Source organism: Chrysochloris asiatica, unplaced genomic scaffold, assembly GCF_000296735.1.
Source record: "Chrysochloris asiatica unplaced genomic scaffold, ChrAsi1.0 scaffold00032, whole genome shotgun sequence".
Taxonomy (NCBI): Eukaryota; Metazoa; Chordata; class Mammalia; order Afrosoricida; family Chrysochloridae; genus Chrysochloris; species Chrysochloris asiatica.
This window is the reverse complement of record NW_006408550.1, coordinates 13,670,090-13,683,578: the sequence shown is the minus strand read 5'-3', so window position 1 is coordinate 13,683,578 and position 13,489 is coordinate 13,670,090. Positions and strand designations below refer to the sequence as shown.

At 37.6% G+C, this 13,489-nt stretch overlaps 1 protein-coding gene across 1 annotated transcript in view; it reads right to left on the bottom strand.

Moving 5' to 3' along the window:
* CFTR (cystic fibrosis transmembrane conductance regulator (ATP-binding cassette sub-family C, member 7)) overlaps positions 1-13,489 on the bottom strand; it is a 177,802-nt gene that overhangs the window by 37,169 nt on the left and 127,144 nt on the right. Inside the window, exons 18-21 of the mRNA XM_006859315.1 lie at positions 11,018-11,097; positions 8,104-8,254; positions 7,359-7,586; positions 5,035-5,135 (exon numbers count right to left, since the gene is read on the bottom strand). Coding sequence (XP_006859377.1) covers positions 5,035-5,135; positions 7,359-7,586; positions 8,104-8,254; positions 11,018-11,097 — 560 coding nt within the window. The remainder of the gene's footprint in view (positions 1-5,034; positions 5,136-7,358; positions 7,587-8,103; positions 8,255-11,017; positions 11,098-13,489) is intronic.

Here is a 13,489-nt window from a genome sequence, read left to right as displayed (position 1 = left end):
TTTTTTTTTTTTAAATCTTCCTCTAGTTGAGTTCTGATTATCAAGCCATCAAGACTAGGTCAAATGGGGACTATCTGCAACTCTGGGTGTTCTTGTGCAATCCCTCTCACTTCATATGAGCTGGATGCTTCTAGACCTTTGTGGCTATGTCATTGTCCATAGGCTCCAGTGTCCCCAGATCTCACCATATTTTGGACCAAACAGCCCTTCTTCTTCTCTCTCTTATCTCCAGGTCCACAGGAGTCTGTGGAACATAGTAGAACTCAGCTCATTTCTTCATTGCTGCCTTTCCTCCTCTTCCACTTACCTGTAGACCAACATGGGCACCAGCAAGCTTACATGCCTGCTCATGTGTTCTGTTCAAGTTTCAGTTTTAAAGGGGAGAGGGGGTTGTCCTGAAGGAACTTGATTGCTTGCCTTAATGGTTTCCCGGCAAACAACTTGCTTATTCTTGTAGTAGCCAATCATTACTGCTATTTTTGTTTTGGGTATTTCCTGAAGATCTTTCTTTGAATATGTATCTTCTGTCACTCTAGCTGTTCCAGGCTGGTCTGTTTGTCCTCTTTCCTGTGTTTTTTTTGTTTTTGTTTTTTTTCTTTTTTTAAGTTTTTATTGTGAGGTTTGCATGGGAGAACATCAGCTTTACACTCATCCTATTGTATTTTGTTTCATTGCAATGATTACAATCCCCTCCATGTCTCATCATATAACCCCATATAACCTTATGGACAAAACACTGAAAGGGCAAAGGAGTAGATCTGAATCAGTGCAAACCCAAATTAGTGAACTATAAGATAAATCTCTTAATACTAGTATGTCAGAAGAACAATCAGAAAAAAAGAAAGAACAAAACCCAAAGAAAGTCTAAGATTCATGTGGGACAATATAAAGAGGAATAACCTACAGGTGACTGGAATTCCAGAAAAGGCTGAGAGAAAGAAAGCCACAGAAAAGATACTCGATGACCTGCTGAAAGAAAATTTCCCTACCATAAGAAAGAGGAGAAGATAAGCATTCAAGAAGCTGAATGAGTCCCAAGAAGGATAGACGCCAAAAGAAAATCACCAAAAATCACCATATTTGGGTACAAATACGGATCTCTTCCAATCAGTTGGACAGATAACAATAGAATGTGTGTATATGTGTATGTATGCGTGTATGCATGTACACGTATATATGTGTGTGTATGCATGTACACGTATATATGTGTGTATATGTATGTATACATTTATATGTCCCACAGATATATAAGAGTGTGAAAGGAAATTTGTACTGAGTATTTACTGTTCCTGTAAACACCGCTGTGAATGTGGTGGCGCACACAGCAGGCAAAATTATGAAAACTTAAATATTATCAAATATCTTGTTGTTGTCTTTAAGAGCCATCGAGTATCGAGTCAATTCCGACCCATAGCAACCCTGTATAGGGTTTTTGAGGAGCAGCTGGTGAGCTTGAACCACCGACCTTGCAGTTCAAACGGCTCTGCAGTCTGGTGAATTAACCCACAGCACCACACCAGGACTCCATCAAATATCTTAGATATTATCAAATATTAAGGTAATGAGTAGCCAAGCCTGGAAGCTCAGGACCAGAGTCTTAGGGGACACCATGGACAACTGTATACAAGGACAGTGTTCTACATCCTACATGAGTATTTTCTGGGATATTGAAAGTTCATGAGCGGTCATCTAAGGTGCAGCTATTGGTCCCTCTATATGCGGAAGAAAGAAAAGTGATACGAACTGAAGATGCTTGGAATCAACTTGTCCAATAGACTAATGGAACATGTGAACATCAGTTTCCATGACCCTGAGACCAGAAGAACTAGATGGTGCCCAGCTACCACTCACTACTGCCCTGAACAGAGAATCACATTATAAGGTCCTGTACAGAGTGGCATAATGTGTGGAACAAAACTCAAAATTATTTTTAAAAGATTGGTCTTACTGATCAGAACGAGACTGGAGGAACCTGAGATTTTGGCCCTCAACCACCCTTCAGGTCTGGAAAGGAACACATCCTCTTTCAGCCAAGCAGTAGATATGCATATAAGGGAAACAACTTTCAACCAAGAAGTCAATAGGTATATAGTAAGATATGCTCACTGTGAATGATGGAATGGTCAATCATTCAAAATCAAAGGGGCAACACACACCTACGGACAATGATGAGAAGGAATAAGAAGGTGGGCAGAAGAGAAATAGCCAGATAACTATTGTTCCAGGAGGGGATGGCTATCATTCAGATGAAACAAACTGTATTATTTGTTGAAATTAAAACTGATAATCTTGTCTGTAAATCTTCACTCAATTCACAATAAAAAAATTAAAAAAAAGATCTTGACTTTTTAAAATGAGATCAAATGCAAATATTTATACTTTTCACAGACTGGATTATAACATAATTGCTCTTTTGCAAAGATCCTTTTATGCTTCCAGATGAAAGACAGCATCAGGTAGATTTCAAAAGCCCCAGTTCTTATGTAAAAACTAGAACCGTGAAAATACCTTTAAAAAAAAACTTTAATGGAGATTTGACATGCAGAATACAAATGCACCAAACAAAGGTTTTGATGTCAACATTTAGAGGCCATTTACACAAATCCAGAAATATAATAAAGCAAAGCAAAAGAATTGTACACATATTGGGTAGACAGATATGTTTATGTAAAGAAACAGGTAAAGTATATGAGATTTTATATATCAAGTTAACATTCTAGAAAGTTTGAACAAACAAATAAAAGTGAGCATAATATTTACTTAAGAGTCTCCAGCTACTTTCCAACAGAACATTTTAAACTACATTTATAAGACCCAACTCCAAAAGCATACTGGTAGTGGTGGTGATGTACCATGGAGTTGGTTCTAACACGTATTGTTGTTAAGTGCCAGCAAGTCAGTTCCAACTCCTAGTCACCTTGTGTAGGGTTTCCAAAGAGTGGCTGGTGGGTTTGAACCACCAACCTTGTGGTTAGCAGTCTAGTACTTATTCATTAGCATCACACCAGGACTCCTTCTGACTCATAGTGACCCTGTACAGGGTTTCCGAGACTGAACATCTTTATGGGAGCAGAAGCCTTCATCTTTCTTTGGAAGAGTGGCTGGTAGATTTTAAATACTGACCCCGCAGTTAGCAGCCCAACTCATAACCCACTATGTTACAAGCATACTGGAGTAGAGCTATATGAGGAGAAGGACAAAGATGCCAAAAAGAATCTGATTCGACTACAAGAATGTTACAGAAAAAGAGACAAAACTGACTATACATCATGTTAAGTTGATATGACATTTCAATGAATTATCAAGTCACTTTGATTAAATAAAATATTAAATACATGTGGGCAAGAAGACAATATTACAAAGATTTTTTCTTCATGAGGAGATTGTTTTCTATAATGATATTTTGATAAAACATGCTGCTAACAAATTTCATAGCTGAATGAATGTTGCAATGCAAGAAGAACGTGTGAGCTTTCCAGAGAACGGAACTGAAACTTAAAATTGTCATTATAATGTGCAATCAACCTCAACTTAGGTTTCTAGACTGTCTACAAGTGAAGAAAAGTAGTTCGTGGCCACAGTGAGCTTATCATAAAAATATAATAATGGTGTGATATTCATAAATATCAATATGTTCATCCTAACCATTTTTAAAAAACAAATTAACAAAATTTTGCATCCTTCATAGTCAAACTCTTAGCTTCCTAAATGATAACCTTAATGGTCTGAAAAGGTCTCTGTCAAAAAGTCAGAGGAAATGCCATACAGTGATAGCATTTAAGGAGCATGCCTTCAAATTTGGAAAAATAGTAGGGTAGCTATTTTCACACCCTGTACTGAATATTGAAATGGATGTCCCAGTCACCACAAAATTAGCAGAAAAAAGATGCAGAGTTTTAAAGATTAGAACAAAAGAAAAAAAAAAGCATATAATTATTTAAAAATTAGATGAGTTCCTCCAAAGAAAATACAAAAGAATTGACAAAACTTTAAAAAAACAAGACAGCAAAGAATGTTAGACCAATAAACAAAATCTGGGCATTTCTATAGATAACAATAAAGAATTAGTAGAGCTATTTTTAAAAGAAACATCCTAAAACTACAAGTTTGAAGTTAATATAGTGATGCTATCATCTAAGAAAAGGATTCTGTATTCTGGTAGAAAATTACAAACTTGATTTAAAGGCCTAAAAGGAAACCTCAGCAGGCACATTCATAAAAGAGAAGATTCACAATGTTGAAAAAAAAAAAAAAAAAGTCAGTTGTCCAACAATTAAGCCATAAAATTCCTGAGATTCCACATAAAATCTCAGTATTACTAAAGCAAAGAAATGGACAAGAATAAGCAAAACAATTTTGAATAAGAAACGTGAGGTGGAAGGCTTGCACTACCAGATCAACAGGTAATTAAGACAGGAACGGTCAAATAAAACAGGAGACGAGCTCACCAATCTCCTTTGAAAGCTCTTCACAACCATCATATTGCCAAAATTTAGAAGTTTGGCAATATCATGAATTGCTGAGGACGTTGACATATGGGGATCATTACACGCTCCTGGAAGAATCAGTACAGCAGAGTTGAGAGCACTTTAACATTATCCAGTAAAGTTGAGCACGGGTGTATTCTATGACCCAGCAGTATCACCAAAACTGTGAGAAATCCTTCACTGCAGCACTAGTTTTGATAGTAGATGTGGAAAGAAAAAGGAGCAGTAACAGCTAAGCATTTGACAGCTCCTGGAAAGAAAGACTCTGTGATCTGCTTCCATAAAGACTATGTCCTTGAAAAACCCTATGGGGCAGTTCTACTCTGTCACATGGGGTTACTAGCTGTCAAAAATGGTCTCAGTAGCACCTAACAACAACAACAATAACAAGGAAAGAAAAGAAGAGATATGGACTTAATAAGAGAGAAACAGTTTTCTTTCTTAAGCTGAGTGCTGGGCATATAGTTGCATTTTAATGTTACTAATTATACCTGTTTATCTCGCTGAAACGTCTCATAAAAGTTGGGGAGGGGAAATAATGACTTACCAAACTGTCCACGTCTATGCTCGAGTTTACAGCCCACTGCAACGTACTCATGATATTCATGGCTAATGTTAGAATAATACCAACTGTTCCTTCTCCTTCACCTAGAGGTAGGGAAAAGATAGATTAAGAGCCTTGATTTTCCAACAAAAAACTAAACAAGCTTCATGTTACTTCTCTTTTCTGTGATCTACTTTATGCACGCCTCTCCTCCAACACACAGCACACTAAAGTCACATTTCAGTTTTGCGCGGATTTCAATTTTCCCCTTTCATCTCAATTCGCCATAACCTCTCCAGTCACAATGAAGCTCAGCTCATTGCATATGTTCACCCAATGCTTTAAATCCAAGAATGACTTAACATGAGGAAAAGAGTTGCCCTTATAAAGGGAAGGTTGATTTTCAGTAAACACCATTTTTAATTAGCTCTGGTAGCGTAGTGGTTACGAATCGGGCTGCGAACCTTAAGTTCAGCAGTTCGAAACTGCCAGCTGCTCCGCGGGAGAAAGATGAGGCTTTCTACTCCCGTAAAGATTTACACCCTCGGAAACCCTGTACAGGGTCGCTATGGGTCGGAACCGACTCGACGGCACTTAACAACAACAACAACAACTGTAAATAATGGAGTTCTGGTGTGGCACTGAGGGTTAAGGAGCTGGACTGAAAAGTTGGTTTGCACCACAAAGTCAGTGGTTCAAGCTCACCAACTGCTCCTCAGAAATCCTATACAGGGTCTCTATGGGTCGGAACCAACTCGATGGCACTTAACAGCAGCAACAACAACAGCATGTAAGTAATAATGCCAAGAAAGCCGAGGATGGGCAGTTGAAAAACAAAAACAAAAATCCAGGAGTCAAAAGAGCTCCTCTCTGAAGAAGTCAAGAGCCAAGAAGTCAAGGGTGTGTTTAACCACATCCACTGATGTTTAAATGTGCTTTGTGCCTTTTAGTAGAACCGTTTCCTGCTAAACACATACTGCTGGGAAGAAAGTGGACATAAAGTTCTATGGGAAAGAGAGAAAATTGTCTTTTATTATTTGAAAAAAAACAAAAACAAAGACCAATTATTCTGGAAAGAGCAATATTTAATTAGAGCAAGAGGTTTTTAGGACTGAACATGATCACAAATTAAAATGTATAAGTCTTCAGTACTATGACCAAAAAAAGGAACATTTTAAATTTTATAATAAACCTTGGTTGTTATTAAGTGCCGTCTAGTCAGTTCCAACCCATAGCGACTTGGGGTTTCCAAGGAGCAGCTGGTGAGTTTGAACCACCAACTTTAAGGTTCAGATCGACCTTGCAGTTGAGCGCTTATCCAAAAGCACCACACCAGGACTCCATAAACCTAAGTTACAAAGTTCTAACTGAAGAGCATTCTTACATCTATTAATACATGATAATAATGTCACAGGATTCTAACTTTGGGAGAAATAATTTATACTAATAATTGAATTTTTTTTAATTTCCATAATTTCTGTAACAAAAGACAAATCATAGATAACAGGTATCTGTTTTTTGTAATAAAACATTCATTCAATACATGTAGGATTTATGTAGGCCCTCAATATATTATTCATTCTTATTAGAATAAGAGTAATTTCTAATAATAATAAAAGCAATATAACATTCATTGTGTACTTACAACAAACCACGCAGTATACCAAGTGCTTTGTACAAATCATCACATGTAATATTCACCACAAACCTATTAGGTAAGTACTATTTACAGATGAGAAATATGAGGGGCTTAGAGAGGTTAATAAACGCATGAAAGTCAATATAATTAAGAGCTCTTCAATATAGAGATGTATTATTTTGAAGGCAGTATTGGTGTGGCGCTGTGGGCTAATGCATCAGACTGCAAAGTTGTTTGAACTGCAAAGTCTGTGGTTCAAGCTCACCAGCTGCCCCTTGGAAACCCTATACAGGGTCGCTATGGGTCGGAATAAACTCAACGGCACTTAACAACAACAATTCTTTACCAATCTGACAGTGAACAAGTTTTTTATTTATTTTCACCATAGGATTTGTTATCTGACATTCTCCATGTCTCCAGTTTTTGTTTTCATATCTTCCCTAACTATGTCGTCGTTATTATAATAATAGTATAAAACTCTGATTCAATAAAATCACTTATTCAGCAACATATCATCAAAATTCAAACAAATCATTGGTTTGACAATAAACCAACAATTTTTTAACTAATAAATGTTTTAAATCTGCTGAAAAAATTTAGATTTTTAATTTCTAACAGTGTCACTTTTTAAACACCGACAGAGTTTTAAATGAAATGCTTAGGTAAATAGTTAATTAGTTCATAGTACCTGTTGTTAAAATGGAAATGAAGGTAACAGCAATGAAGAAGATGACAAAAATCATTTCTATTCTCATTTGGAACCAGCGAAGTGTCGACAGATACAAGAACCAGTTAGCGGTGTGCAGATTCAGAGCTTTGTGGAATAGAGTTTCAAAGTAAGGCTGGCGTCCAAAGGCACGAAGTGTCCACAGTCCTTTTAAACTTGTAACAAGATGAGTGAAAATTGGACTCCTGGCTGTGAATCATCCCCATAGAAAACAATGCAAATTATGTAAATACAAAATGCAAATCCATACAGCAATGCACTTGAAAAGATTTTTAAAAACTAAGCACACAATCTGGCAATGTTTCCATAAAGATCCCAGGCAAGAGAATCCTCTGGAGCAGTTCTACACTAACACATGAGTCTCCGAGAGTTGGAATTGACTCAACAGTAATGTTGTGCTTGCTTTGCTTTGGTTTGGTTTGGTTTTGGTTTATCCTATACCCTGGAATTCTCTACACACTTGTTTAAGGACCAAAATGAAGTTACATGGGCATTAATGAACAAAAACAACCCATGTCACTTTGCAATCTACTACTTCCTTTTATATACATATACATTTTAAACAGTCATTGTTATATACTGTAAGAGTTTCAAAACAGGAACAAAAACCTTGGAAAAGTCCATTTATAGCAGAAGCAAATTCAGAATCACGACTATGTCTTGTGGAGCGTTTCCAGGGCGAGCATTGTACAAGGAGTCATCATACCTTCAGATTCCAGTTGTTTCAGTTGCTGAGAGGTGTGGAGGAAGTATGCTCTCAGAATAATAAATGCGGCAATCACAGGCACTGTTGCTAGGAAGATGTAGGGTTGTAAAACGGAGACAACTGCTACGGCACCTATTACAATTAGTACCAACTGTAGATTCAAAGAAACACGTTGGTGAGTAAACATTGTTACATTGCAAAATACACCACATAGCTCAGGGCTTCTCTCTAGCTAAGCTCCTCTCTGATCTGTTCTTAACAAGGGGCAGGGGATGGTTACTAGGAAGTATGCGTTCAGATTCTATAGACATTCAAAAAATCTGTAAGGTTTCAGATAACTTTAATGATGTTTTTAAAACATGTTGCTATTTGATCTAGGAAGAGTCACATTCATCAGGCACTCTAAAGTGTTGTGTGGCAAACATACATTTTTAAATAAGTGCAAATAAATATTTTGAGCTTGATCTTCTTCAAGATAATGTTTTTTTTTTTCTTAATGATACATAGTATAAAAAACATGTTGTAGTATGTCATCAAGTCAATTCTGACCACAGCGATCTTTTAAGGCAGAGAACCGCACCAGGTTTCTTAGGCTGTAATCCTTCTGGAAGCAGATTACAAGATCTTTTCTCCCATTGTGTGGCTGGTGGATTTGAACAACTGACCTTTCGGATATAGCAGCTGAGCACATAATAACCACTGTGCCACCAGGGCTCCTCTATAAGAAAATTACTATTCTATAAACTATTTTCTATTGATATCACTGTTTTTATAAGGAATACTGACATAACAGGGATTCTTATTTTAACTGGAGAGACAGGATGGAAGGCCAAGGTTATCAACTCACAACATGACATCACAGTCAGCTCTACATACACTGGATTAAGAAGATGAAGGAAGGTGGTAACATTTGAAAGTGAAGTAGCATTCTCATAATAGTTAGATTTACAGCAACTAAAGGAGCTCTGGTAGCGTAGTGGTTACATATCAGGCTGCAAACCGCAAGGTCAGCAGTTCAAAACTACCAGCTGTTCCGCGGGAGAAAGATGAGGCTTTCTGCTCCCGTAAAGATTTACAGCCTCGGAAACCCTGTACAGGGTTGCTGTGAGTCGGAAACGACTCCACGGCACACAACAACAACAAAGTAATTTAGAATACAGCTCTAACCCTTGAAGAAATGAAAAATGGAAGCATAAGCCTTGAGGAAAAGAAATCCATTTTGTGCCTAGGAATAGGTACTGAGATCAGAACATAACAATTTAGTGTTCTGCACAAACTGAAAAGCTTTGGTTTAGTATATTTGATATTCTGATCAGGTGTTATTAGTGAGAGGAATAGAAAAGTAAATAAATAGAGGAACTTCAGAACACGATGAAAATGTAAGCAGCTGCTACTGAGTTCTATTTCTAAGCCAGGAAGACAAAAGGAAATCTAGAATGCTGAAATTTGCTGCGAACAATAAATATGTTTGGTTGTGTCAATAATTTCAGATGAGGCAAACTGACAGTGTACATTTTTTTGCACCTGCCACTATTACTTGGATAAACACACACATGTGGTAGTCATTCTTTTGCGTTACAGGTTCTCTCAGACACAGCATTATTAATTTGGGGATTAGGGAGTGGGGCAGAATGGCTGTTTTTCCTAGGAGACTATTGAGACTGTGGCATTTACTTGCTGGAGCTCAACCCGGACAGGAAGCTCTGCTCGGACCGGAAGGCCAAGGTTATCAACTCAAAACATGCCTTAAATCCTGTAGATTTCAGATTTCTAAGGAAATATCCTTTAAAAAAAAAAAAAAACCTTTTTATTGTGATTTAGGTGAAAATTTCCAAAGCAAATTGGTTTTCCATTCAACAAATGATATGTATTTTGTTTTGTGGCATTGATTGCAATCCCTACAATGTAGCAGCAGTCTTCTCACTTCTCCCTGTGTTTATCAGTTCTATTCGTCCTTCTTTCCTATCCCTCCAGCCTTCTGAACTGTAGCCCTGTGCAAAGGCTACTCTTTGATCTTGTATGGTTGGTTGTCTAGGAAGCGTGGACTTCCTTGGTGCTACTGTTCACCCTTCAGATTTGTCAATTGTTTGGCTGAAAGTTGAGCCAAGGGGTAGAGTAGCTTTCTTTGTAACCTTCAGGGCCATCCCTCCTCTTCTTCCCAACCCTCACAATGGGACAGTCACCTACCCCAGAGATGTTCATCTTCAGAATCACGGCTACCTGGAAGTCTATTCAGATCTCTCAGCCAAGGATCGCCCTCACAAAGTCCTAAATTTTTCTTTCCCTCTTGCCAGTTCAACAACTTATCTGTACTTCTATCCGTATGGCTGGATCCTTACTGTAACTGGCTACCTAGTCTAGGCCAAAGTGTTAATTGGTGAGGCAGCATTAAAGGGTAGCCTACCCATGGTTCATGCTTTTCATTTTAACACTGGCCTTTTGGAATTTGGTAAGCATCCATCAAATTGTTGCTCTTAAGTCAATTCTTACTCAATGTGACCCCATGTATGTCAGACTCGGTCTGGGCTTCGCGTAATTTGATTGGCTGATTTTTCAAAAGTAAGTCACCAGGCTTTTCTTCGGCGGCACTTCCAGGAGCACTAGAACCAGCAATCTTTCAGTTAGCAGATGAATAGATGAACCATTTGCACCATCCCAGGACTTAAAAACTGTCATGCTTTTTGGTTTCTGATTTGTGCTTCTCAAATCATTCTGAAGTAGACAGTTCCAGCCAAGAAAAACAGCGTTGACTTATTACTAAACGTATGCTTTTTTGAAGAGTTTTGATATTTACAAAAGTCATATAACGTATAGGACTCAATCAAGTGACAAGTAAGCAAAAAGTCATTTACTTCTTTCCTTAATTATTTTTTAAAAATCAAAATTACACTTAATATTAGTTATTATTACAAACCTGAATGAAGTCAAATATGGTAAGAGGCAGAAGATCATCCAAAATTGCTATATCTTTGGAGAATCTATTTAGAATCCCACCTATAATATAAAGAATAAGTTCCTCAAAAAACAGTATTTTAAGAAAGCCATTACAATACATTTAACACTATATACAGAGGATAGCAGAAACATTCAGAACTCAAAAGAGAACTAGCATGTAATTAGATAAAAAGAAACTTATAATATTTTAGTGCTACACAAAGATTCTAAGTAACTATATGTTCAAGTTCTTCTTTCCTATATTTAAACCATTATGAAATACAGACGCCTATAAGATTGAGGTACGGACCAATGAATTGAATTTAAAAAAAAAATTATTGCCACTGAATTGATTCCGACTCATAGTAACCCCAAAAAACAGAGTGGAAGTGCCCCTGGGGGTTCCCAAGGCTGTCAGTCTTCGTCAAAGCAGCTGATGGTTTCACACCATCAATCTTTTGGTTAGCAACCAAATGCTTTACCACTGTGCTTCCAGAGTTCCTAATTGTCTTTAATTGTTGTTGTTAAATGCTTTAGAGTCAGTTCCAACTCATAGTAATTCTAGTAGGATTACTTATTACTTATTACATAGTAATCCTATATAGGATTCTGGGGAGCAGTTTGAGGGTTTGAACTGCCGACCTTGTGGTTCACAGTCCAGTGCTGATCCAACAGCACCACATGAACTCTTTGCAGCCCTCTCAAATAAAGCACCTGCCTTATGCCAGGCACAAAGGTAGACACTGAGGTAACAACCAAGATGAAATCAGCTTCAAGCCTTCCTTAACTAATTCATGGTCTGGGGGGAGTTAAGTATACAATTAGGTAAAATGTAACCTAATGCTCTACAAACAAAGTGATATTGAATCTTATCATTCACCCCCCCCCCCATTAACTGCAGGGTAAAGTCCAAAATTCTTAGTTTAATATTTAATGTTTTCCACAATTTGGCTTAAAGCCATCAACTAGTACAAGCTGCCTCTACTTAAAGATTCTGTTTTGGCAAAACTGGTCTATTCCTTAAACACTCTCTCCACTTTCTTACCTCCCTGTGGCTCCCTCTCCCTGAAAATCCTTGCCCCTCAGTCCTACTTGTGAAAACCTATATTGTCCTTCTTCCAGTTCAAATGTCCCTCCTACAACAATGTATCTGTGTTGGCACTAGCTAGAATTAATCTCTTCCTCCTATGGGCACACTTACTACATTTAATGTATCATGTCAGCACCTCTATGTTAGAGTGATTATGTCATATTTTTCTAGACTGAAAATTGCTAGAGGTCAATGGGGCCATGGCACTTTTTAAGAAGCTATCCATGCTGAGCATCATCGAGTCAGTTCCAAGCCTGTATAGGGCTTCTGAGGAATAGCTAGTTTGTTTGAACCACTGACCTTGCTTTTAGCTGTCTAGTGCTTATTCTATAGTGCCACACCAGAACTCCCTTATTACCCATAGAATCAAGCAAAAACCTTTGTATGTAGAAATTATTTAATACGTATTTATTGATTTTAAGTAAACATCATTGACAATATTTCTTCAGCATATTTAATTACATATATTTGTAAATTTGAGATAAACAAAAATTTGCCCATGGTATTTGTTAAGGCCATTTAGAAAATGAAATCTAGCTTTGGTTTTAGAAAAAAAAGCATATATATATATATATATATGTGTGTGTGTGTGTGTGTGTGTGTGTGTGTGTGTGTATACATATGGAGCTCTGGTAGCGTAGTGGTTACGAATCAGGCTGTGGACCTTAAGGTCAGTGGTTTGAAACTACCAGCCACTCTGCGGGAGAAAGATGAGGCTTTCTACTCCTGTAAAGATTTATACCCTTGGAAACCCTGTACAGGGTCGCTATGGGTCGGAACCGACTCGACGGCACTTAACAACAATATACATATAGTTATTATTTTGTTAAGTGCTGTCAAATCAGTTCCAACCCATAGCAACCCTGTATAGGGTTCTGAGGAACCATAAACCGCTAACTTTATGGTTCAAACCGGCCTTGCTGTCCAGAGCATTAACCAGCAGCACACTAGCACTCCATAGATATATATGGTTCAAGCTCACCACTCACTCCTTGGAAACCCTATACAGGTTCATTATGGGTCAGAACTGACCTGACAGCACTTACTAACAACAACATGTATGTATACACACACATACACACAGAGATTCCAACAAGTTTGTGGAAAATGGAATGAAAAGGCAATGATTTTTATTTATGCAGTCCCCTGGTGTGGTTTGGTAGGATAAGCATTGGACTGCTAACCACAAGGTCAGTGGTTCAAACTCATCAACTGCTCCTCAGAAACCCTATACAGGGTCACTATGAGTCAAAACTGTCACAACAACACTTTAAAAATGATATATGCCAACTATGTATGTATGTATGTATATCTATATATACACATGCATATATACACGCATGCGTACATATTACATTTGAT